At 34.8% G+C, this 26,681-nt stretch overlaps 1 protein-coding gene across 2 annotated transcripts; it reads left to right on the forward strand.

The window, feature by feature from the left end:
- Positions 1-408: 408 nt before the first annotated feature.
- Positions 409-21,842, forward strand: LOC128208895 (sushi, von Willebrand factor type A, EGF and pentraxin domain-containing protein 1-like). Of its 2 annotated transcripts, none has more exons than XM_052912584.1 (9): positions 409-478; positions 5,513-5,635; positions 7,215-7,451; positions 7,950-8,165; positions 9,172-9,357; positions 11,435-11,662; positions 12,622-12,831; positions 17,209-17,868; positions 18,482-21,842. In XM_052912584.1, exons 2-9 carry the CDS (start codon positions 5,533-5,535, stop codon positions 18,568-18,570), a joined length of 1,929 nt encoding a protein of 642 aa, XP_052768544.1. In that variant the 5' UTR covers positions 409-478; positions 5,513-5,532; the 3' UTR covers positions 18,571-21,842. The 2 variants fall into 2 exon arrangements, with proteins under 2 accessions (XP_052768544.1, XP_052768545.1); XM_052912585.1 differs by having other exon boundaries at positions 11,435-11,647.
- Positions 21,843-26,681: the final 4,839 nt, after the last annotated feature.

Consider the following 26,681-nt stretch of genomic DNA (forward strand, 5'->3'; position numbering starts at 1 on the left):
AAAAAAAAACAGGATTTTTATTTTTAGCTCAATATTCCTTATTATGCAATACTTAAACATATCTATTGAACCTTTTATCTCTTTTGTAAGCTGTGCTAGTTAAAAAATATGTAGGGGCAAACGCTTACTTTTGAATGAACTACCTGAAGTGGTTAACTCGCTAAAATCAAAATGCCGAACCAAATCTACTGAACATGCAGAATGTTTCTGTGTAATTTGGTAAGATTTTTTTAGTTTTTATATATACACATTTTTTACTTTCAATGTCACTTAAAAGCTTAAATGTTACCTGGGAGAAGTATTGTTATTGGTCCCAGATGTTACGCGCTATTATGACCATGGCAATTTAAACCATACTCACCATTTTTCTCCGTTTTTCTAAAACCAGGACGTTTTGTCTTAAAACCGGAAAAAGGCCTTGACATGCGCAGTACATCCTACTAACAAAAACAACAAAAACGTACAAAAACATTAACTTGTAAGTTCTTCTATATTTATTATTCAAGAATCTAATACTACATATTTATATAGAATGTTTTTGATAACGAGTATTTGTTATTGAAACATCTGAATTCGTTAAAATGAAATATACTAAAAATATACACCCAAGAATAATTGGAAAATCCACGAAATTTGATACATGTATGATGTAATTTGGAAAACTAATACTTTGTATGACCTGGATAACAGGTTTATGCTGTTATCATACCTATTGTCGAAATTTCTACAATCCGCTTATTGTTTTTAGGATTGTATTTATACTGAATCCTGGCAATCAGCTGTTAGTTCTGTCAGTTTTTTCGATCAGCATTATTGGCAGAAACAATGCCATTATTTTGCCATATTGACAGCCTAGTCCAAATAATTGTAAGCTGACGGATTTTTTTTAGATTTTTGATATGGCAAATCCTTCATGTACGAATTGTTTAGTATCAAAAGTGGGTAGTTGTTCTGATCAGGATTCCGGGTTAAAGCATATAGCGTCTATAAAATATCATAAAAACAAGAAATATTACCAGATAATGATATTTTATATTAGTTCCGTACACAAAAAATAAATATCCAACTTATAGTTGTGAGTTTGACAGCTTTTCTTCATTTCATTCTGTCAAAACATAACGATATATACAGTACACTCAACGAGTTAGACCCACTTTCCTCGCTCACTCTGAGGGATAAAGTCGATGATCGCGGGTTTCCTCCGACGGTAAAACTGTTGCCCTCGCTAACATCCCCCTGAGTTCCTCCGAGTGGCTGGCTTTCGTTTTATTGGAAAAGTCTGATTACAGAAATGTCCGAAGAATTGTGTCACACTTTTTTGCGATGTGTATTCTGTCGATATTTTTTTGCGACATGGCAACTCGTAAGCTGTGCTTTAGAGCCATATCAGCTGATTTAGATAGTAATTGATACAAAATTAATTTTAAATGAGATTCTCATTGAATTCTGTGAAAGCAGACATACATGTGTATGACAAAAAGTGAAACACTGATACAGTGTTGTTATTTATTTGATTAATGCTTCTACAGTGGATCAGCATTCAACTGAAAATCAAATCAGATCTATATGTTTAATCAGGTCTTCTAAAAGTTTTATATCAACAACAAATTTTTCATTACATTTTCTCAAAATGACGTACATGTATGCGGCACTCTCAGCTTTCAAACCCTGTAGTTAATCAAGCGTGTCGCTGTTGATATCCTTTAGAATTAGGGCAAGGCTAGGTTTTTAAGTTCTTAATTTTAATACTTTCATGGATTAACAATGACAATTTTATTTATAATACAGTGCTCCAGCTAGCCCGTTTTTCAATGGCGCAGCGCCCGTGCCCCTTTTCTTACCGCCCTGCCCCTTTTTTGAGTAGTGCCCTTTTCACAAGTGCTCTATTAGCGCCAGTTATTCCGTTAGTGCCCTTTTTACTATTGAAATCATAATAAAAGATCGGCAGCCCTTAATCCGCTGTCTTAATTGAGACAAATTACTTAATACTTATGATAATAGTGCTCCCGCTAGGTGTCACAATGCCTCCATTGACTGCTTAAAATATGCCTTACTGCCCTTTCATCTTCCCATGTGCCTTGTCCAAGTCATATGACAGCTTATTGTGTATTTGTGTGATAAGCAGACGACCTGTGTATTCATAATCGGTCATCTTCTAATCCGATAATTAGGAACCGCCAAATAGAGAAACATCGCCAGGAGGCGGGACTTTTGAATGTCAGCCAATCAGAATATACATTGAGAACTTGTTCATTCAATGATGAAAGTTCGTAAAATGTGATAGCAAATGCGAAGGGATGGTGAATAATGTTGTCAAGCACAATTAAATCTTTTAAATAATTGTTAAGTGTATTGTACAGACGTGAATAGCCAATTTAAACATTGTTGACTTGAAGCAGACGGTCACTGCCGATTTGTAATCATAAGAAAGGTGGCGCTGACACAGTCAAATACATCACTTTTTCAGTAAATGTTTTGAAAGTTTATTTGTAAAATATTCATCATGATAACCAACAAAAATATGTTGATGCTTTATGTAGTGTTTACTTATCATGTCTATGATCATGCCAAAATTCGCCGAAACCGCCATTTTTCAGAACGAATTTCGGGGTTATTTTATCAATGTTCTATGTTTTAAAAGTGATTTTTTAAGCAAGGGCAGTGATTTTTATTGTCAATTTATTCTAAAACATCAGCATATTAAACATTGTTTTACCAAAGACAATTGAATAACAGCCAAGCTGAATGTTACATTCGTACCCAATTCTGATCGTACCAAACTAAGATTCGTCCCCTACATATTTGTTTTTTTTGTGTATTTATTTATTTGATTGCTTTAAATGTTTAACTGTCATTGTTTTTTCTTCATTTTACATGATTTTTAGGGGAAATATGTGACATTGCAATAAAGAAGACTCCAGACAAGTACAACATACAACCACAGACAAAAAGACAAATTTTAATTCAAACACACCCTTCTAAATTTTGAGAAAAAAAACACATTTTGTTCAAGTCTGGATATCATGGAAAATGATTTAAATTGAGTATGAACACAAAACAAATTCTAGGGGGAGACCCCCCAAAACCCCCTTTGTGACAGTGGCGGACCCCTCCCACAACCACCCCCAATCGCCCTTACAAGACTCATGTAGCTTGGCCTTTTCAAAACTCCACCCTGCCCTTTTGAAATCCTGGCTGGGGCACTGTAATACAATGATAATGGATTTTCGTAGAAATAGTGGGACAATTGTGTTCATGAGTAAAAGACTGCGAATTTGACATAACTTTCATGTAATGAACAGTGAAGTCAAATAACGCAGATGGTTATCGCTCTCAGATGTCCCCTAGATATACAGTGGAAACTCACTAAACCGGATCTCCACAAAACCGGAATCCTCGGGATACTGGACTTTTTTCAGAGTCCCGATTTCCCCCTTCTATTTTCAATGTAAAATAATCCCTACAAAACCGGAACCTCGGAATTCCGGATACCGGACAAAAAATCGAGAAAATTTGTTCGTTATCAACGTAATTTTACTTCCCAAAACCGGACGTATATTTGTCCAAACATGTCAAAATGTTTTTGTGTATTATGAATTCGCGAATCGTGTGTCACTTTGTTTTGACAGCCGGTGCGTAGTTAAATATTTCACCTGTGATATTGTGTTAACTCGATAATCGATAATGATGATTGCGCCGCGCGATAATCAAACGATAATCAAACTTGTGAAAAGAAAATTGATTGCAACATTAATTTGTTTGTTGCTGAAAATAAAGAACTAGGAACGCTTATTAAGTGATCATTTTGGAGGGTTGTTTTATCTAAAGACTTCTATCATAGAATATGCTGATAAAAGCCTTTTTTCATGTATACTGTTATTGCATTTTTGCTGCAATTTCGTTATCAAGGAGAAAAATGATGATGAAATAAATGTTTTCACATGCATTTAATTATAATGATTATCGGGAAAACTAATCGTTGGTCCAAAATCATGAGTGGTAGCCTTTGACAGTACATGTATTTAGGCCACTCTGATTTTTTAAAATGTTTAGCTGTATTTGTAGTTTTCTTCATTTTAGGTCTTTTTTAGGAAAGAACTGTAACATTGCAAAAAAGGAGACTAATGACATGTACACTTTTGATAAACCATAAAGTTCTTACTAAATAATGCATTTATGGTCTTATGGAAAATATTAATTACTGATACAGGTTTTTTTTTTACCTTATATGAGTGGGGCCGTTTAACGGCCCCTTCCCCTCGGAAAATAAGCCTAGTTTTTCCCCTAAAAATAAAAATACTCTCCGATAAAATTCAAAAAAAAAAATCCATTTTTTTTTTTTTTTTTTTAGAAAATCTTTTTACCTGTACAGGTTCATTTTCGACATCCTAATAAATAATGTGATGTAAAGTTTCTTTGATAATTGAACTCAGAAATCATTGATTTTTATCACATTCAGAGAATAGTGTATGAAATATTATCTGTCATGAATTATTGCAATAGATATTTCCACCAAAAGGATTGATATTTTTTGTGAAAATAAACTTATATTAAATCATTTCTTATTCGCAGGAGACTAGACAGTCTTTTCTTTTAGCTGTAAAATTTTGGCATTTTCACGACGTAATAGCGAGCCTGATTACATGTATGTAATCTCCCCACCAAATAAAAAAAAACTATAAGTAGTGCTGAGGCTATTTAGTTTAGGAGTTTAAGAACAGGAAAAAAAGAGATCTATGACTATGGACTTGTAATCTAACAATCAAATATTATAAGGGGTATGATAGTCAAATAAAAATAAAAAATTAACATGCACATTTTCCCCTTTTGTACTAAAACGCCGCAAATTTTTCCCCTTCTCAAAGGCCCCAGGCCCCGTCACCTCTTTTAGAAAAAAACCCCTGTGATAACACAATTGTAACCGTAAATTTAATTGCTGAAAACGTAAAAATATTAAATGATTGGTCAATGCTAAAAAATTCACTGTGATCTTCTATTGTGTCATAAGTCAGAAATACCGTGTTTTCTGCACCTTTCTTTCAAATTAAACTCGGTATTCTTCATAAGAACCAAATGTTTTCAACATTCATTAATCCTTTTTGGTCAATTAAAACAATTGTTTTGATTGTGGTAAATCTTATGTGGGATTAAGAGTGCATCTTAAAGCATTGGGAAATGGGATGAACAGTCTGGCATCATATTGGACCTTAAACACTTGATTGTTTTGATAATAATAGCTTTATTCAATTAAAATATCAATACACAAGTGCAATTAACGGTATCAGGACATCTAAACCGATTACCCCCTGATAAGTGATAAGTGGTTGTGGATCTGTATCAGACTGATTCAACTAGCTGCTGTCAACACTTCAATTATATCAGTTATAGAGCTCAAAATCCACCAATAATTGGCTTCCTTATATATGCTTTCGTAAAGGCACAGATACTATTCGCTCCGTATGGTTACATTGAAAAACAACACTATTGTACTAATGTCAATCCTTTTTTTCAGTTCAGACAGATGCAAGGATTATGGGTCAATATGGATGGTCTGGGGTCTTACTGCTGAGCCTGGTAGCTGTATTCTACACAGAAGCTGCAGTTCTCTCCACCCCAGCATCCAATGATACTGAAGGTACTGGTCATTCATTTTTTTTCTGGATTACTTAAATTTTACTATTTTTCATGTCATCAGCCTATTCACAGGTCTTCCATTAAGAATTTGAAACTTAAAGTATGAACTTCCTGTCCATCAATTTTGGAAGTTTTTCACTGAAATGTGGAAGTTTTAGTCTCCTGATTACAATATTTTTTTCTCCACTATTTGTCAACTAGTATGTTTAAAATCAAGTTTTTTGCAACTTTAACTTGCAAAATTCAAGACTTCTATCATAAGAATTCATTTTACTTAAAGACTGATTACAATTGTTACCATAAAAGAAATATTGAGAAAAGGTTTTGATATTGTAAACTTCCAAGCTTTCGACTTATGAAGTTTTCCTCAAAATTATGAAAGTTTTTGTACTTCCGAGGAATCAAATTTTTAATGTACATGTTAAAGTGTAAAAAGTTTTAACACATTTCTAGGGAGTAATATATTTCCAAACTTCCTTTAATGGAAGCCCTGTAATCATCAGTAAGGAGTTCACATTTAAATTTTTAAGCCAAGCTTTGTACTGCCATGGGAACAATAGCTATAGAAACAAATTAATTTTAATAACATCTGGATCTGTTCAGAGCAAGATTGGAAGATTATCATGAAAGTTTTAATCTTCAAATGCATTCTGCCTGTCTTTCAAAGAATAAACATCTAGGTATAGTGGTGGCCTAGGTGTCGTTAAAGCTGCACTCTCACAGATATACCATTTTTACAACTTTTTTATTTTTTGTCTTGGAAAGAGCTAATTTTTGCATAAATATCTGCAAATCAATGATATAAGTTCGCTGACCAAAAATCAGATCGTAGATTTTCACATTTCTGTTAAAAAATAAATGTTTTATGGCTTAAACCGTTACTAACAATTTAAGAAAAATGCATAAAACATCATATTTAAACTAAAATATAAAAATAAGCGATCTAATTTTTTGTAAGCAGTCTTATTTTACTGGTTTCCATGGATTACTCGCAAAAAAATGGCTCGTTCCAAGACAAAAAAAAAAAAAGTTGTAAAAACGTTCAATCTGTGAGAGTGCAGCTTTAAGGGTGGCATCATTGTGTAAAAACATTAACCAAAGCAATAGGTGAAGAACTGTTCAAATTTATGCAAATGTAACTTGGTATACATGTTGCTAGCAACAATATGCACTTATAAAGCAAGGTTAATAACTCTGGCTTAAAGATAGTCAGCCAATAATGTCCCTTTTTATAAAAAAATATATATACCAGGTACAATCTTTGGCTTTTGCTTAAATTTTTAAGCAACAATTAAAATTATTTAATTTGATAAGCATGATTCAAAGACATGAAAGGCAAAAAAGTTGAAACTTAAACATAATTGCAGCTAAATTGTTTTTTCTACACTAACAAACAATTGAACTGAAGGATTAAATACAGTAATGTTACTGGACTCTCATTATTTCAGTAATATAAATTGACTTTCAGCGATATTATTTGATTTTTCAATATTTCATCAGCCGCGTTTATATATAAGGCTGTGTGAGGACTCTTTAAATTATTGAAAATGTATAAAAACTATAGTGTTAATCCATTTCAGAAGTAAAAAATTGTGAACCACCAAAAAGCTTTGACAACGGCCAATATATAGAGAGTGTTGGTAGCCCTTACAAGATAGAATACACCTGTCACCTGGGCTTTATACTGGTGGGACCAACGGTTCAGATATGTGGCGAGGATGGCGGGTGGAATCCCCCGGGCCTGCCCGTTTGTGTAGATGCATTATCGATGTCTGAAAGGAAGGCAAATGAAAATGGCGGAATTATACAGAAATTTGGTAAGATGCACACAGGATACATATACTGGTACTTTGATAGTCAAAATGTAATCCAGAACCTTTCCTTGTGTAATAAAAGTTTGATATTTTTCACTCTTATGACATTTTAGTCCACATCGTTGAAATAAAATTTTATTGTGTTGGGACTGGCACCCAACTTCAATGACAGTAAAATAAAATTTTGTTTTTTTCCACTCTTATGGAAATTTAGCCCACATCATTGTAACCAAACTTTTATCGTGCTGGAAATGGGACCAAATTTCAATGATGTCATTCGAGTGTAAGATCACAATATATTTCTCCTTTTTGTATACCAAAAGTGAATATATCACTCCTGACTACGCCACTCATGAAATACAGCTTTTGATATTCATTCAGTGAAATATATTATGATCTTCCACTGAAGCAAACAATAATCTTCTATACTTTATGAGGCATGCCACACTTCATTCCTATGTAGAGATCAAAACAGTCCCACATCTTGATTTCTGTTTTCAGATTCAGTGAAGTGTGACAGGCCCTACCTCCGTCAGGGACACCTGGAATATATGGCTGGTTCGGAGTTCCTGGTGGGAGACATGATAACTGTGAAGTGTAGCGATAACCACGCCCTACGGGTGAGCGACACAATCATCCAGGAGCTGCAGCTTGTGTGTGGTCAGGATGGTAGCTGGATCACTATCGATGGATTCAAGGTGAAACCCGACTGCTCCAGTAAGTACTGCTCAAAATGTGTATGTGTAAATCATATAATATAAATTGTCTTTTGATGTAGCTTTGTGGGTTACATGTAAATACTAATAGACAGGGATGTGATTTGTCCGCGGATTCACTGAATTCCGCGGATCTAATGGCCCCAGGGACCCCCCCCCCCTCCCACCCCCCCAAAAAAATAAATATTTTTTTTTAGCTGATTAAAAAAGATACTGTTGTGCTTTTGGTTGTTAGAGTTGATATCCCAGTTTGCTTCAAATTTAAAGTCAGGAGAACCTTCAAAAGAGCTTCTAAAAAGCCAGTTTTTCTTCTACGGCAGTGTGCTTTTGACCCTAAAAGTGCCCCAAGAATCCATGGCCGAAATGGTTTCAGCCCTCCAGCTGCCAGGTCAATCACATCCCTGAATAGATCGGCATACAGTATGGATTGGGATTTTAGCTAGAGGGTTTAAGGGAGGATGCTGCACCCTGTCCTTTTTAGGATGCACCCATTTGCCCTCTTGTCATGGAGACAAGAAATTATACCATCCTGCCTGCAAAGATTTAAATGCCTCATTCCACAATCCAAAAAAGTAAATTATTTTTTATTTTACTCTTTAACAAACAACTGTTAAAGCCCTCAGAGTTACCTAGGAGTGGACTAAAAATAATATTATATATAATATATATTATCCTGTGTTTGAAATATACCATGGTTAAGTAAGAGCTTGCATTAAGAATTTGAAATAAGATGTATGAACTTCCTTGCCAAGTTGATTTTGAACTTTCTTTTTTGAAGAGTAATTTTTTATTTAAAGTCATTATAATATTCTACAAAATTTCTTTAACGGAAGCACTGTTTATTAACAATAAGGCATTTTGTTGCTTTATTCACATTTCAAAAAGCCCTGGCCCTGTTTTTGCAATACCATTTCTTTTATGTATTGGAATAGATACCAGTATATATGTATTCTTATAACTTATAAACATCCTCATAATATTATACTTAATTTCTTTCTTTTCCTCAGTCACTCTGTGTGGACCTCCGCCAGAGGTGCCTTACAGTCATATAGATCTGAGTGAGCTCTCTCCCACCCTCATGGATGGGGAGGTTGCGTTCTACACGTGTATTGAGGGCTACATGCTGGTCGACCCCAGCACCAACAACCTCACATGTCGTAACGGAGAGTGGACTGGCAGTTTGCCGGCTTGTCGTATGTGTTCTAATATTTTGTTTAATTCTAATCAACATGTCATACATTAATGTGTGTATATATATATAGGACGCACTTTTTACCCACGTAATTAATTACTTTAATATAGAGAATCAAAACGCTAAAAAACATTTTGTTTGGTATCCCTGTTTCAACGCAGCGCATACACTGCAAGCGGGGAACCAAACAGCAGACGTTAGCCGCAAACACGTTTACTGAACACATGGAAGGTGTTAGTTTACATTACACTTCAAAGGGGTGTTATTCACATCGATTGATGGATTAAGTTACATATTGGGCCTAAAAAAATTACATTTGGTTCGGGTAACCCAACCCTACCTACGGAATAGGCGCCGACCCTACCGTTTTTATAGTCAATTTGAAAAAAAAATGAAAAAAAAAAAAAAAAAAAAATTATTATTTTTTTTTAATTGCTTTTCATTATGTAGTTTAAACCTTAAATGCTTTTACAGCAGATAACTTTAACACCATTCTCCAATGATGAAAATGATATTCTTATATAAAGCCTAATAAAAAAAAAAAAATTTTTTTTTTTAAAAAGCCTACCTACCCTACCTATTTTTGAAAAAGATGTAACCCTAACCAAACAATTTTTTTTTTTAGGCCTTGGCAGTGGAAAATTGGGTACGGTTAGCATCAACAGACGAGAACAAATAAATTCTTTCATTTTTTCAGATTTAAGAAAATTTAAGTAACACTAAAATCCTTTATTGAATCCCATTATGGCCCTTACCTGTACAATTAGCTCCGGTTTGTTCTTATGTTTGTCTGATGGACCGCCAAGAGTTTAATGGTTTCCTCTTTCGTCATTTGAGTAACAGTTATGAATATTCAATTAGAGGGGGTTGTCGTCATGTCAATACTTGTTTATTATTACTTGTCCCTTTTTGCTCGACTATTAGAAGAATATGGAGAGCTATACTACTCACCCAAGCGTTGGCGTAGGCGTTGGCGTCACACCTTGGTTGATGTTTTGCATGCAAGCACACATAGGTTAATATCTCAGCAACTACTTGAGGTATTGCATTGAGACTTTATACAGTGGAACTCAACCATCCAACCTTCTTAATTAACCAAGTTAGAAAACTCTTATTTGCATTCAATGCAAAAAAATAGGCCTTTATTATTCGACTTAGAAATTCTGGTTAAGGTTTTGCGTGCAAGCACACATAGGTTAATATTTCAGCAACTACTTGAGGTATTGCATTGAGACTTTATACAGTGGCACTCAACCATCCAACCTACTTAATTAACCAAATAAGAAAACTCTAGTTTGCATTTAATTCAAATAATAGGCCTTTATTATTCAACTAAGATATTCTGGTTAAAGTTTTGGGTGCAAGCACACATAGGTTAATATCTCAACAACTACTTGAGGTATTGCATTAAGACTTTATACAATGGTACTCAACCATCCAACCTACTTAATTAAGCAAGTAAGATAAATCTAGTTTGCATTATATTAAAAAAATGGCCCCTTTTTAGACATAGTAATTCTGGTTAAGGTTTTGCTTGTTACCACTTTTAAGTCAATACCTCAGCGAAAACATCATGTATTGCATTGAAACTTTTTACACATGCTCCCAACCATTTAACCTTCTTCTTTAATCAAGTAAGATAACTCTATCTTTCATATTTTATAATTTTTTGCTCCTTTATTATGCGAGTTAATTCTTGTTAAGGTCTTGCATGTTAGCATACATAGGATAATATCTCAGCAATTACTTGATGTATTGCATTGAGACTTTATACAATGGTATTCAACCACCCAACATAATTGAAAAACCAAGTGAGATAACTGTATTTTGCAAATAATGGCCCTTTGTTATTAGACTAAAAATTCTGGTTAAAATGTTCCATGTAAATACATTTATGTTAATATCTCAGCACATCATGTATTGCATTGAAATCTAATCTAACAGTGATCCATGCATGTTTTGCCAAAACTTTTCAATCCTTACACTGAAAAGCGGCGAAATAGTCGAGCGCGCTGTCTCTGTGACAGCTCTTGTTTTCGCTGTTATGTACATGAAGACTGACCATATTCCCATTCCAGTGGTCATACAGAAGTGTGGTCTCCCCAGGGACGTCCCCAACGGTCACTACTCAAACCCTGAAACAGCGCCGAAAAGCAGGAATGAGTTCAGCATAGGTTCCCACGTGAAGTATTACTGCTACCCGGGCTACAAGTTGATAGGGGACGCCACTCTGTTTTGTGAGCAGAATTCCAAATGGTCGCATAACCCACCACAGTGCATTCCGAAAGATGGTTTGTATACAAATGGTTTGTATATATATATATATATATATATATGTAAAATATTCATGCATATATATAAGCATACAATCGGAAATTGATAATCAATAAATGTGATCTGAGAACCTTCAAATCATGGCTGAAATCTTGGATTTCCACAAATATTAATGAACCATTGGATGTATGAAAATAAGGAAGCAACATTAATTTTTGATTATTTCTGAAATAATTATGCATGTGACAGTGTCCGATGAAGAAGTGTCCAAACTTTTAGTGATTTTTTTTTGGGGGGGGGGGATCCATTTGACGAGCACCCGGACTTTCAAACTTTAAGATCATCCATTTCATGGTTATATGGTCACAATGATCCAATTGAACATCATCGTGAAGATTTCTATACATGAACCAGACCACATGTACAATTCCAGCAGTTGATAAATGTGAAACTCTGTCATCTATGCTAAGATTTAAATAAAATTAATGATTAAAATTGGTGCATAAAGTTTGAAAATGTTAAAATTTAAATAAAAATGGATAATTAAAATTTGGTAAATAAGATTTTAAAAAACGATTTAGTGATGAGAAACTACAATGTACATATATATTAAAGATTGCCGTTTTGACACTTTGATCTTTTTGAGTGACTCGTATTGAGAATGCTAGTAATCATAATAAAATCTCACTTTTTACATCATGGCTCGAAATCAAGTATATTACTTTAACCATTATATATTTTACAACGATTGTGAAATAAGCTATGATAGCTTATACTAAGTCACTCTCGTTGGCACGATGTTGCGCGAGAGTGTGGTCTTGTGTTGTGGGAGAACCCGGAGAAAACCCACTTGTCCGGCTTGGTGACCACAAACCAAACTCACATGCGCCCGGCCTGGAATCGAACCCGGGTCGCCTTGGTGAGAAGCGAGTGCGCTGACCACTGCGCTAACCGGACAACCTCAAATTATCAAGTGTATAATGTTTTGCAGAGTCAGCACATTACTGCCCAACAGTCACCACTGTAAGTAACGGTCGGTGTTATTGTGAGTCGAAATCAAACCTGCAGTTTTGCGAGCCGTTCTACCAGGGCCTGCACATAGAGTGTGTGTGTGACCACGGATTCAGCATGCTGGGACAGTCCATTGTCACGTGCAGCGCTAATGGGCATTGGGACTATGAAATGCCCAGCTGTATCAGGGGTAAATTTATTTGACATGCTACCATATATATTTGTTAAGTTATTTTTTGCTGGAATTTTGCATTTAAATACTCTTGTAAGAAGTAGTGATAAAACGATTATTGAGTACACGCGATAAATAGTCGCTGTCATTGTAATGTTGGCCATTGATAGTGGATGTCGATGTCACTAATGTTACTTCCAGTAATAACTTATAAACTTATATATGCACTTGATGCGGTGTGCATTATTTTGCATCTGATGTGCAGTTATGATGTAAGTGATTTGTTGTTGTTCATTTATTTAGTTTTCAAAGACAGAACAAGTTGATTGAAATTTAGTGACTGTTCCAAAAAGCATAACTATATCACACTACCTGACTCCATGTGAAACCATTGAAATGATAATTATCATTCTTTGTGTAAAAAATGTATTCTAAAATGATATTATGAACTTTCGATTATTTTCTTTGCTTAGATAGATTTTACTTCATTTGCATACACTTCAATGATTTTATCAGAGTTGAGAATCTTTCGGAATTTGCAGACCTGAATTTTAGTCTCCTTATTTTTCTGTTAACGACTCTGTAAATCACTGTGTATTGGAAGCTCTTTTTCCCCCAAATTCACTCCAAAAAGATGTCTGGGTTTTATCTTTAGTAGTAGGCTTTTGGCGTGTTTTTTTCAAAGTCCATTTCTGGCATAAATTTGCATAATAGAGAATTAAATTGAACAAAAGGTGTTTGTTTATATTTCACTTAAAACACTTGCAGGGATGTGATTTGTCCGCGGATTCGCGGAATTCCGCGGATCAAATGGCCCCAGAGACCCCCCCCCCCCAAAAAAAAAAAAAAAAAAAAAAAAAAATTATAAATGAATAAATAAAAAAAATTACCTGAAATTTTTTTTTGGTTGCTTTCAGTTGTTAATATTCAAGTTTGCTTTAAATTTAAAGTCTGGCGAGCTCTCAAAAGAGCTTCTAAAAACCCATTTTTTCTTCTACAGCAGTGCGCTTTTGATCCAAAGAGCGCCCCATAAACCCATGGCCGAAAATGTTTCAGCCCTTCAGCTGCCAGGTCAATCACATCCCTGACTTGGGACGCTACTCACATCTATTGAGGGATTTAGTTATATTGGCAGTGGAAAATTGATCAGAATAAACAGAAAAGAACAAAAAAACGTAATTCAATATTTTAAAGTTTCAAAATTGTATGGTAGTGCAGATATGTTTAAATGCAGTCTTAGGCTCTCAAAATGCTTCAAGCCCAGGAGCTTTAAGGGACTGCACTTGTCCTGCCATGGGACGTAACTCGACACCCTGGACCCCGGGCGAGAAATTCAGGGATGTTTGTTTGCAGCCTTTCTCACCCCTGATATATAAGCATCAGGCCCCAATTTCTCGAAACTTCTTAAGCTTAACAGGCTTAAGACGCTTATTTCAATTAGCCAAAATACATACTGAAAATGAATTTTGATAAATGAAAAATGGTTTATTCTGATAATCATACAGATTATTCCTACATAATTTCTAAAAATTCTTGAAGAATTGAATATAACACATTTTATAGAACAACAAAAATAGTGAGATTAGCTTAATCCTGTTATAAGGGACTTAAGAAGTTTCGAGAAATTGGGGCCAGCTGTAGAAAAGATTTCACTTAGAAATAATTGCTGTTTAGTGTTGAACAGGTAGAGAAGGTATTTTTTCAGCCCTATAAAATAGCGTGTTTGCAATCTGTATGAAAGTTCGCTGGGCCTTGGCTCCCGCCGATAATAAATGGCGAGGTCCAATAATCACAGCTATATTGTAGGCCCGCATGTCCGGCAATAATTTTTGGGGCAAACTGTTTTAATAAATATGTGTCAAACGTGTAACTTGTTAATTTTATTAACTTACCTATGTTTACTTGATCAAACCAACTTAATCAGGGCATTTATCGACCCGAGCTCCTCGGGTTTTGACGAATAGAAATAGTAAATGACCCGAAAATGATGCATAATAAATTTGTAATATTATTGTAAATTTGTATTATTATCATTTGAAAGGAGCCGCAAGGCATGCTCTAAATGCCTTTTTAATCAATTAAAGTCAAGAGCAATTAAAACCCAAAGTGACAACTTATTATCAATCTGGAATCTATACGGTTTCCATGTCAATTAGCAGCACTCAAACTCAATGACGTGATAACTCCGCCCATTATGCAAAATAACGGATACCTTCAGCTTTTTCGCTTAGTACGATGGTTTAAGAAACAACAATGCTTAAATATATTTTGTTTAAGTTTTTTATACCATGTCTATATCAATTTAAAATATATATTTGTATTAGATTTTAATGTGTTACTGATAAAGATAAACATTTTTCGTAGCACATGGTCTAAAAAGCGCGGGAAGCAGGTGCGCGCTTACCTTCTGTCAATTTTAATGAAAGTGAAAGGAGATTACTGTGTAAAACGTTGCCAGTGTAGAGTATTGTTATATAATATAATAGTTTAATTGTTATTCCATTTATGAAAAAATAAAACCAGTGTTGCAATATTGACAATAGGAACGTTGAATGTTTTTGTTTACTTGAAAATGAAAAACATGAAAGTGAACTGAAAGTAGAAATGAGAGATGTCGGTGCAACTCAACAATCACTGTTGCATGTAGGATTCTGACAAGGATGCATAGGGTTACATAAAGAATAGTACATGCATAATTCCTGTTTCACTGAACATGCAGTAAATAAATAATATGTTCATACGAGTCAAAACATAAATGTCCAAGTTTTGACCCTGGGATTTTTTTTAACCACCTAAGAGCAGGAAATAAGACAACAAGGTATAGTCCAGTGCTCAGGCTACATGTAGACCTAAATAGCAAGGTGTGGTTACCTGCAGGTCTTTTCCAGCCTTCTACTGCCTTTTTACCGCACCCTTCAGTGCCCTTTTGTTTGACAGAGCAGTATTTCAGAAATTAAAGTATAAAAAATATACCTAATTTTGACACTAATTAAAGTAAAGATAACAGCTAAGGTGTCCATAGCATGAAAGTAGTTACTACACATACACAATAAGAATTTATCATTGGCCCTTGCAATAATGCTTCATGAAGGGTCATTCAATGTACATCAAAATTGCCTTTTAATAGCCTAGCACCCTACCCTTTTCAAATACTGACTGGAGCACGGGTATACTATTAAGTTATATTGATATTTTTTTTCTCTTTCTTGAGATTTTTCTTGAATAAAAAGTGAATTAATACAGCTGATCCTAATAAAACACTGGAATTGTAATATTTTTTAATTAAAGATTTGGAAGTATAGATAATCATGTACCTTGCCATCTTATGACAGATGAGAACTATAATTTATAAAGAAAGACCAAGTACTTAGAAAAACACGGACAATGACACTTGAAGATCTGATTTTGACTCTTGAAAATCAGATCTCAAGAGTCATTTACTCTTGTGTTTTAGACAATGTTGGAAGCGCTGACTTTTAATTAATAAGATCCTCGTGGGCATAACTGTAAGTTATGTGACGTCACACAGTGTGACTCTTTGAACTGAAGCCGATAGAATGTGTTTATTCAGTTCAGTGCATGTATAAAATGGTGTTTTAATTAACTTCATGAAGGATTTACACTTATAGGCGTAATAAATAAGTTTATGACCATTGATTACTACGGATAAATTAATAAGTGGTAAAAAGCAAACATGAAGAAAAAAGGCAGGTTAAACAAACATGTAAATAAAATGTAAAAATGATTATTTTCTATGTATTCGGAGAGCGAAAAAAAAAAATAATTAATGGTGTCCGAACTCTTGTGAATTACGGTATTCAATATTATTTTGAATAATAAATTGAATTAAACAATAATCAAACTTACATATAAAAAAGCAAAGTTGGGCACTGTCAAAATATTTTTTGCTTAACATAACTTTTCATTCTTGACAGTATGGTTTTAAAGATAACCATCGCCATTTTCACGAAAAAAATATTTTTTGTCACTGTCAACAAACATGGTGGCTGAAAATGCCGGACGATTTTGACATTTTTTCTATGCGTCTTTTAACCAAAAACATAGATTAAAAGTTTTTTTCTCGGATTTTTCACAGATTTTTTTTCCCTGCGTCTAATACCCCCTATCGTCTTATACCCAGTCATTTACGGTATACAAAAAATGTTTGGTCCTGCAAAAACTGGTCCGGTCCTGCAATGTAGGATCAAGAATGGCATATTAAAACACACAGAAAAATGAATCTGCAAAAAATGATTCAATATAAAAATGTCAGGTTCACCTACTTAATAAGGAAGGTTTGGTCACATTACCCAAACAAGTAGGTTTCGGTCAGATTACCCAAACAAGAAGTACTTTTAGGCCTTAGCAATAACCAGTGATTTTTATCTTTTACAGAACCAGAAATAGACGGGGACCAAGGCATGAATTCATCCGGATCCACATACCACATGAGCACCTTGGCAGTCGTCCTAGCCACCGCGTGCAGTGTTCTTGGTGTCCTTGTGCTTGTCATGGTCATTATGGTTTTCCGTCGTCGCAAACCCCACCCACCTCGGTTATGTCGCACGTCAGCTGTGCCGCCCCCTTACTCCCGCGTTCGTAGCGCTCCTCTCGATGAACATGATCGTATGTTGCTAATCGGGTATGATAATGCTCAAGCTGCTTTACCGTCATACGAAGAGGCAACGAGAAGAGAAAATAACCGAAATAATAGAGGTCAAGGTCATCATCATAGTGTCGGAAATGACGATCTGGGTCAGGTCGGGGAATATCGACCTTTACCAAGCATTCCTAATACTTTCCGATCAACTCAGTTACCCCATGGGGAGGGGACAAGTAGACATTCGATATTAACTACGAGTACAATGAATAGGGATGGCATATCAGATCGGGAAGTGTTCGGGTCTATTGATACGGTGAATGTGAGCATGAGTGATGCTAGTACGGCTGTTACCGTGGAGACAATGGATAGCACAGGATCACACCATTCCAATATGTCGCGCAGGGCCAACGCTGGCAGCATAAACTCATCAAACGGCAGTCTCGTCACTGAAGGTAAGAATACGTCCTAAAAAAGATTATACTGAGGAAAACAATCTCATGTTAGAGATTTTGATGATAATTAAATAAACATTTAGAATTTGCAAGCGGAATTTTGACCATCTTCACCATCACACATGGAAGTAAAGGTCTCTTAAACATGATGAATTTTCACCATCATTGTACATCAGTTCTAACAGATATTAAGTATATTTTGAGTATCTACTTGAGAAGTTTTGAAACTGGTGTCAGATAGATGTTACTAGCTCCATATATGAAAATGTAGTATTATAGAGAAGAATCATTACCAAGGACACATGCATAAGCTGGTAGCATGCCCAAGGGCCAGATTTTATGATCCAAACCTAAAAGGCACGATATTTTATTTTGCATACCTTAAAAGTGAAAAAATTGACGTAGAAATGTACATATTACCAAAAAGGGCATGCAACATATTTTACTGATTCCCCAATTAAAAAAGTGCCATATTCGGGTTGGAGCTTAGCTCTCATTCCATATGGTTTCCTTTGCCCCGTATATCCCATATCAGGTCACCTTCTTACCCCGTAACTTACAATATTGTGCCCCTTAAAAAGTTTGTATTCATTACATGTTGGTGTTTTTGCAGATGTTCCTCTGTTGGACAGTGCGCGGCGAGATAGTGAAATAGACTCTGTATCGAACCAGGAGGACGTGTCCGACAAACCAGAGTCATGAACGAGACTCCAGGCACCTGTGTTGGTGTGGCATTAAGGAAAACTTGTATTGGCTGATAAGCCATGGTACAGAATGTTACTAAGGCCTCAAAGAATTTTAACCAAATTTTTCAGTGCTATTTATTTGTGACATCATGTCTAAGAATTATAAAACTAGTTTTATATAAAAATGTATAATGACGTTATTTCGTGATGGTGATGTCAATTTCAATATAAACTAGATTATTATTCAGTTAGTTTTAGGTGGCACTAATGTATTTTTAGCTTGATTATTCAATGAATAATGAGAGCTATTCTACTCACAATAGAGTTGGTGTCAGCGTTACACCTTAAGGTTTTGCATGTAAGCACTTTTAAGTCATCTCACAGTCATCGAAATTAGACTTTTGAACAAGCCTGAATGCTTATACTAATGCTTGGCATCAAATTTTGTAACAAGCCCTGCTATATAAAATTCAGAATTTGAGCAAGCCCGAAAGACATTTTACCAGTGCAGGGCTTGCGGGCTTGTGCTAATTTCGACCACTGATCTCAGCAAAAACATCATGTATTGCATTGAAAATTAAGATATATGTATTCCAAACTATCGAAATTACTTCATTTTTAAATTCTGGATTTTGCATTTAAGCAGACATAGATTTATATCTCAGCAACTACTTGATGTATTGCATTGAAACTTGATACAACGGTACTCAACAACCCAACTTACTCGAATAATCAAGTTATATTACTGCCAAAAGTGGCAGAATAGTCAAGCGTGCTGCTCTGTGACAGCTCTTGGTTTTATAATAACTTATAATGCACCAAAGGGCACAAGATCATAGTTATCAATTTCAGTCACATTTTAGAATAGACCTTGTAAATCTCTTCTTGCACCATTATAAATTTTGGAGAAATTGATATTCTAGGGACATACTTTGAGTCTAAAATGATAAACTCTCCTATACATTATGTAACGCCATCTCATGTTTTATTAAGCAAGCATTATAAGTCAGTTGAATAAAGCTTCATTTGTTTTTTATATAGATCAGGTCTATTTTTTAGTCATTTTAGCATTTTTTAACAATTTGTAGACTGTTGATTGTGTTTTTATAAATTCTGCTTTAACTTAATGGCATAATAGTTAAAACAGCTGAGCACGTAATCAGCGATAAAATTTATGTTTGCCTAAATTGAATTACATGAAAATTAAAAAAAAATGTAAGACCTTTATGTGAGTGGAACTTTGGTAAGCAATCCATCTTTAGGATGCATATAATGTTTGTGCATTAATATAAGTCATCCATTATTCGGATGCAAAGATTAGTAAGTGCATTAAGGTAAGCCATCCATTATAAAGATGCAAAGATGTGTTGGTGATATTTTAGATATTAACATCAGAGATTATTTCTATGTTTGATTTATATTGATTAACCATTATATTAATTTTGCATTGATTACATTTATGAATACAACCATAATGACGCTACTATAATGACATGATATAGTAAAGGGAGGTAAGAAAACAAAACTTGACTATGATTATATAGAAATTTATTAATTTTTATCTTAAATAACATAATATTTTCAAAATCCCTCTGTGAACACTTTAAAAATATCTTCACTTTATATTTTGTACCTTTAAAATGAAATTTTACAAGTAGTATTTTTGTACTTATGAAGGCTGGCTTACCTTAAAATGAAAGAGTGTTTTTATACAGAAGTTGAAAAATGATTGTGTGACTTAAGGGTATTCTGGGGTTTTTTTTAGCAACAGGAGGCTTTTCCACCTAGTTGTTTCTAGAATCTTAAGAATGGTCTCAAGTCTAGAAGAGATTTTCAATAGTGATTGGGTTCTTTTTATCAAGACTTCTAGGAGCGAATTCATATCTAGGAGAGATTTTTAAGAGTGCAGTACTGCTGTTTGAGAATCCTTCCTAGGTAAGATATCATCCCAAGTACCACTGTTGAAAAGCTCTTCTAGGTACGAACTTATTCCTAGATTTCTTCATGAAATGCCGCCAGAGGCAGTATTTAATTTAATTCTTACCCTTATCATTAGCTTTGCCTCGGTGATTCCATTCTGTATGTCGGCCAGTTTTACATTCCAACTAAAACACTCAAATTCAACCCTTAAACTTAAGTAGGATCTAAGTTGATTATTTAATATGGAATATATTCCCAGGACTCCACGGTGAATATTTTTTTGTCAATGTCAAAATAAAAGAAAAGTATTAATATGTGTGTGTTTTTTAATGTGTGAAAATAGATTGTTTGAAAATCATTTAAGTAAGTGAGCACAAAAATCTCATTCGTGTGCTGTAGACAATGTCTGAGACTTTTTAATGAAACAAATTGTTGTGCTAGTTTATGTAAATACCATGACTGTGAATGTTGCCTTTTTGTTATAACTGATATAAATATACATATTAAACATTAATGAGGTACATGTAGTGTTTAAGAAAAAAATACCTAATTGATTTTGTTGATTTACAATATTACGCCAAAATGTGATTTTTAGCACCTTTTTTATTCAATTTTTGATATGATTATAACACATGTAGCCATTTTAGTGTGGATGTATTTGTAGAGTGTTTTCTTAGGTTAAATCGGCATTATTTGAATATGATGTGACAAAGTTCTGTATGATAATGAGACAAAGTTTTGTATGATAAATAGGCAAGGGTTTGTATAATAATAAAATAAAGTTGTGAATGGTAATAAGGCAAAGTTCTGTATGATATTAAGAAAAAGTTATGTATGATAATGTGTAAAAAATATGTGTGATTAAAGTTATGACTTTTGTTTTTATTAAGTATTGTTGAAAACATTTATATGCTGATAAAAATCATGTGCAATGTCAAAACTTGATCGTGAAACTAGTTAGTGCTAACAGAATACTGTCTAATGAAATAGATTTTATACCAAATTAAGGGTCATATCATTTAAACATACACCCCACCCCAGGAAGGCTCTTTCAGGTTTGACTGTCTCCATTAAGAAGTTTGTTTCAGTTGTTTTCCCACATAACAAGATTCTCCCTCTAGATAATTATTTTTCTAAAACAAAAACAAAGAGCATCAGTCCAAACCTAAAGAATTTCCTAAGTTTGCCTTCCTGGGATGGGTTGTATGCTTTAGTTCGATTATACAGGTCATTATGTAGTTCTCCATGTTTTGTAAAACATTTGTATACACCTTCATTTTTATAAATGCACGTTATGTTTTGAACTTTATATACAATTTGTTGAAATGAACCACACTCTGAAGTTGAAAATAAACCTACATATTTTTAGTTTGTTGTTTGTTTGTTTTTTTCAAAAAAATGTTGAGGTGTTGCCATGAACTCTAAGGTCTCCTCATCATTGTAGGTATCTTCCTCATCGTAGGCCTCTTGCTCATCTAAGGTCTCTTCCTCATTGTAGGCCTCTTGCTCATCTAAGGTCTCTTCCTCATAGTAGGGCTCTTGCTCATCTTAGGTCTCTTCCTCATTGTAGGGTTCTTGCTCATCTAAGGTCTCTTCCTCATTGTAGGGCTCTTGCTCATCTTAGGTCTCTTCCTCATCGTAGGGCTCTTACTCATCTAAGGTCTCTTCCTCATCGTAGGGCTCTTGCTCATCGTATGTCTCTTCCTCATCGTAGGCCTCTTGCTCATCCTTATGTCTCTTCCTCATCGTAGGGCTCTTGCTCATCTTATGTCTCTTCCTCATCGTAGGCCTCTTGCTCATCTTATGTCTCTTCCTCACTGTAGGCCTCTTGCTCATCTAAGGTCTCTTCCTCATTGTAGGGCTCTTGCTCATCTTATGTCTCTTCCTCATCGTAGGGCTCTTCCATATCGCATTCCTCTTCCTCATCGTAGCGATCTTCCTCATCGTAGGACTCTTCGTCATAGGGTTCTTCCTCAACGTAGGGCTTTTCTTGTTCGCATTCCTCTTCCACATGGTAGGGCCCTTCGTCATCGTAGGTCCTCATCGTTCGCCTCCTCATTGGGGTCTCTTTCTCATCATAGATTTCTTTCACGTTTAACGTCCATTCCTCAACTTAAGCCTTTTCCTCATCGTATGTATCTTCCACATCGTAGGACTCCTCCTCGTCGTAGGCATCTGCCTCATCAAATGGCTCTTCCTCATCGCTGGGCTCTTCCTCATCGTAGGCCTCTTTGACAACATAGGTCTTTTCTCATCGTAGGGCTCTTTAATCGAAGGCATCCTCCTCACACTAAGGTATATTTCTCGATCTTCCTCATCCTAGGCCGCATCTGCGTAGGTTTCTTCCTCATAGTAGGTATCTTCCTCTACGAAGGGATATTCTTATCATATGCATCTCCTTCATCGGATTCCTTTCCCTCATCATATGTATCTCACTCATCGTAGGCCTCTTCATCGAAGGCATCTTCCTTATCGTATGCCTCTTCCTCATCATAGGCCTCTTCCTCATCGTAGGCCTCTTTCTCAGCGTATTAATAGTTAGTTATTCATCGTAGGGATTTCCCCAACGTAGCTCTCTTTCTAATAGAGTTGTATTTATTGATCTAAGTTTAAATTGAATGCCAGTGAAGTGTATGATTGCAAACATGATGAAGATTCCCAAGAGTTAAGTCAAAAAGTTTTGCTGCTAAATATAATTACTACGCGATCTACTTGCAGCGGACTTAAACGTAAACCGTCAAAATACACCCGGGTTGTGTCCGATAAAAATGTCCGAGGAGTTCTGAATGCCACGATAGCTCGGGGGTAGAGCGCGTCGCCAGTTCAAACTCCGGTCGCGTCAAACCGAAAGACGTTAAAATATGGTATAAGTAGCTCCTTAACTATAAACCTGAAGTGCAAAACTCTCTTACGTGGTATGTGATAATGAGACCAAGTTTTGTATGATAATGAGACAAAGTTCTGTATGATAATGAGGCAGCTTTCCGTATGACAATGCGACCAAGTTCTGTATGATACTGAGGCAAAGTTCTGTATGATAATGAGATCATGTTATGTATGGTAATGAGACAAAGTTCTGTATGATAATGAGACAAAGTTCTGTATGATAATGAGTGAAATGTCTGTTGGATAATGAGACGAAGTTCTGTATGATAATGAGACAAATATCTGTTTGATATCGAGACAATATTCTGAATGATAATGATGTAGAATGGATTGAAAGTGTTTTTTTTATAAAACCTTGTTAAACCACTTATATCCTCATAAGACTCATGTGCAATGTCTTCATTTTATTGTGAAATTAGTAAGTGCTAACAAAAGACTGTCTCATGCAATAGACGTTTACCAAATTTAGGGCTATACCATTAAAACAGACACCCAACTCAGGAAGTCACTCTTAAGAATATTTTTTACAACAAAAAAGATGATAGGAACAGCAAAACAACCACCATTTTTTTCTTCCCCGCCGACACTCTCTTTTCCCTTAAATTTTACTGACTCGAACTAGGGATTGTATAATTGGCGTCCCGTACTGTCCGGGATCGGCGTTTATCAGTGTGTGTATACCACATGATGAACTACGTCATATATGCTACGCCGAAAGGCAACATTTTGCTGAAAATGAAAACTTAAAACAAAGATAACTTTTCTTTTACTACAACATTTTCAATGAAACAAATGGCAGCTTATGCCGCTTAAAGAGCCCCCCCCCCCCTTGCCCTTGAAGTAAGCGGCCTAACGGCCTAAACAAATTCCCATTTTAATGCCTGTATACATGCCTTTTCTTCTAAAACAATGATATATTAACTGTTTTGTACACAACTTATCAATCTGGAGCGATTATCAACATTATTTCAAAAAGTCGATTAAGCACTTCAGCTGCCGAGCGGAGTGAAGTTAGCGGCCTGGCGGCCTAGCGGTTTAGCGGCATAAACTTGGGTTCTATTTCAAAGCATTTGTACGTTTTCTTCTAAATAAATCACTGTTTTAAAAGAACAGGTATGTCAACATGCTCTGAAATAGCTGACTGCTTGATCGACCTTTTTTGAAAATAATGTTGAGAATTGCTCCAGAGTGATAATGTGTGCATATAACAATTAATAAATCATTGTTTTCAGAAGAAAAGGCATGTATACAGGCTTTAAAATAGGATAACATTTTAGGCCGCTAGGCCGCTAACTTCAGGCCGCTAGGTCGCTAGGCTGCTGAACTGCTTGTTCGATTTTTTTGAAAAAAAAAACTTTTTTGTAATCGCTTCAGATTGATAATTTGATGTGCATTAAAATGGTTAATTAATTAATGTTTTAGAAGAAAACGCATACAAATGCTCTGAGTAGAAAACAATTTAAGACTGCTATGTTAATGTATGAATAAAAACAATGATTTGATTTCCAAGAAAACACACTCAAACACAGGTCAAGATATCCATATGAAACTTGGAACAAATGTTGCCAGAAAACATATGCTCATGTCTTACACGTAAGTATAATTATAGCTTTCTTTTTTGAAATATGACCTTTTTAATTCGAAATGCGTAAACACTTAACGGCGCATAACTTGAAAAGTCCAAAATGAATTCACTTCAATTGTTTACATATATAGATCTTAGAGAGAAGTTAAGTTGGCGCACTTGTTTTATTCCTCATATAGGAATGCTAAGCCTAAGGAAATAATTAAAAACAGAAATGCATGTAACATGCTTTAAGGTAATCTACAGATATATTGTAATTATTTGAAGCTAAAAATAAACAACAGGTGTCATATTTAGCATCAGTAACTTCAGTACCATTAGGCAGATATATACAGGTAAACATAATAAAACACAAATAAACAAACGGAAACATGAACCTTGATAGTTTTATATATAAATTCCATGCAATAATACAAAATCTACCACTTGACCCGCCTAAAATGTGAGATTAAAATCATAACTTTCCATTATGCAAATTTCATTTTTACTTATTGCCGGGACAAGATATAACTGGGTCTTGGAATAACGTTTATTCAGTAGAGTACAAATCACAACTGATTGATGGTACCGAAAGGTGAGATTTCAATCACCTGGTCGAAGGTGTGAACGTTCTGGAAGTTATCAATTTCTCTTTCCATCTGAACTATTTCAGCTGCAATACTCCGGTGCTTATCGCTTATTTTGAACAATGAATCTCGTATATTTAAGATAAGTCAATATACACTGCTCGTCAACTAGTTGTGGGTTGAAGATGAAAAAAAAACACACTTGTAGACCGACAATAAACTGCACCTGCAGCAAGTCGAATACATTAAATATCTTGACCACAACCAACTTTTAAGCTCGCAAAAAAGTAATTAGCTTTTATTTTTTAGGCAAAGGTTGATGCCAAATATATAATAAAAAATCATTTAAATGCAATTTTATGTTTTACTAAATTGACTTGATTGATCAAAACAAAAAAGTATGAATTGGGGAACATATAAAAATATTGGCGCTGTTTAAGTGGGGAGTGTGGCCACGTGGTTATTAATTGATTTTTTTATAAAGGCTATTACTTTTTTATCCACACACAATATGATTTTTTGTTGTTTTGATCAAACCATTAGGTTGATCAATTTATTGTCAAACCATTAATAATTTTCTAGAAATATACTTTGAATCTGAAATGTAAAACTCTCTTATACAGTTAGTGAACAAACCTTGTGTATAATTTAGGGAATATCTTTTACAGTCATTTAAATAAAGCTTCATTCGTGTTTATTTTATTGTGATCTTATGCACATTTTGGTAATTTTATTAATAAAATTGGTATTGTTGTGATTGTGTTTTAATAAATTTTGCTAGCATAATCAGCGATACATTTGATGTATACCTAAACTAGGGGCGTTTTTGTTGGTTATAAACTGGTTTCGGTTTTATATCGGTTTCACGATCTGTGTATTTCTTGTAACAGTTTCAAATAAAAACCCAAACCAGTTTTATCGGTTTTTTTAACGAAAACCGAAACCGGTTTTCCAAACTATCGAGACCCCTACCGGAGGCGGTTTCATCGGTTCGTTCCATCCGAAAACTTTGAAACCAACATGGCGGAAAGTTATCAGCCACCTTTGTTGAAACTCAGTCTTTTTGATAACAATGCCTTACAATGGGCAAATGAGCTAAATGATAAAGGTTATAGTAATAATAAGAAATAATGGCTACATGCATAAGCCCCACCATGTTGTTTAAACTGT

This window comes from Mya arenaria, chromosome 11 (assembly GCF_026914265.1).
Source record: "Mya arenaria isolate MELC-2E11 chromosome 11, ASM2691426v1".
NCBI lineage: Eukaryota > Metazoa > Mollusca > Bivalvia > Myida > Myidae > Mya > Mya arenaria.

What these genes read in the sequence shown, in the direction of transcription:
- LOC128208895 (XM_052912584.1), top strand. Translation starts at nt 5,533, where the DNA reads ATGGGTCAATATGGATGGTCTGGGGTCTTACTGCTGAGCCTGGTAGCT. An exon ending in GGTGAAACCCGACTGCTCCA is followed by an intron (nt 8,166 to 9,171) that starts GTAAGTACTGCT and finishes TCTTTTCCTCAG; the next exon opens with TCACTCTGTGTGGACCTCCG. An exon ending in CGGCAGTCTCGTCACTGAAG is followed by an intron (nt 17,869 to 18,481) that starts GTAAGAATACGT and finishes GTGTTTTTGCAG; the next exon opens with ATGTTCCTCTGTTGGACAGT.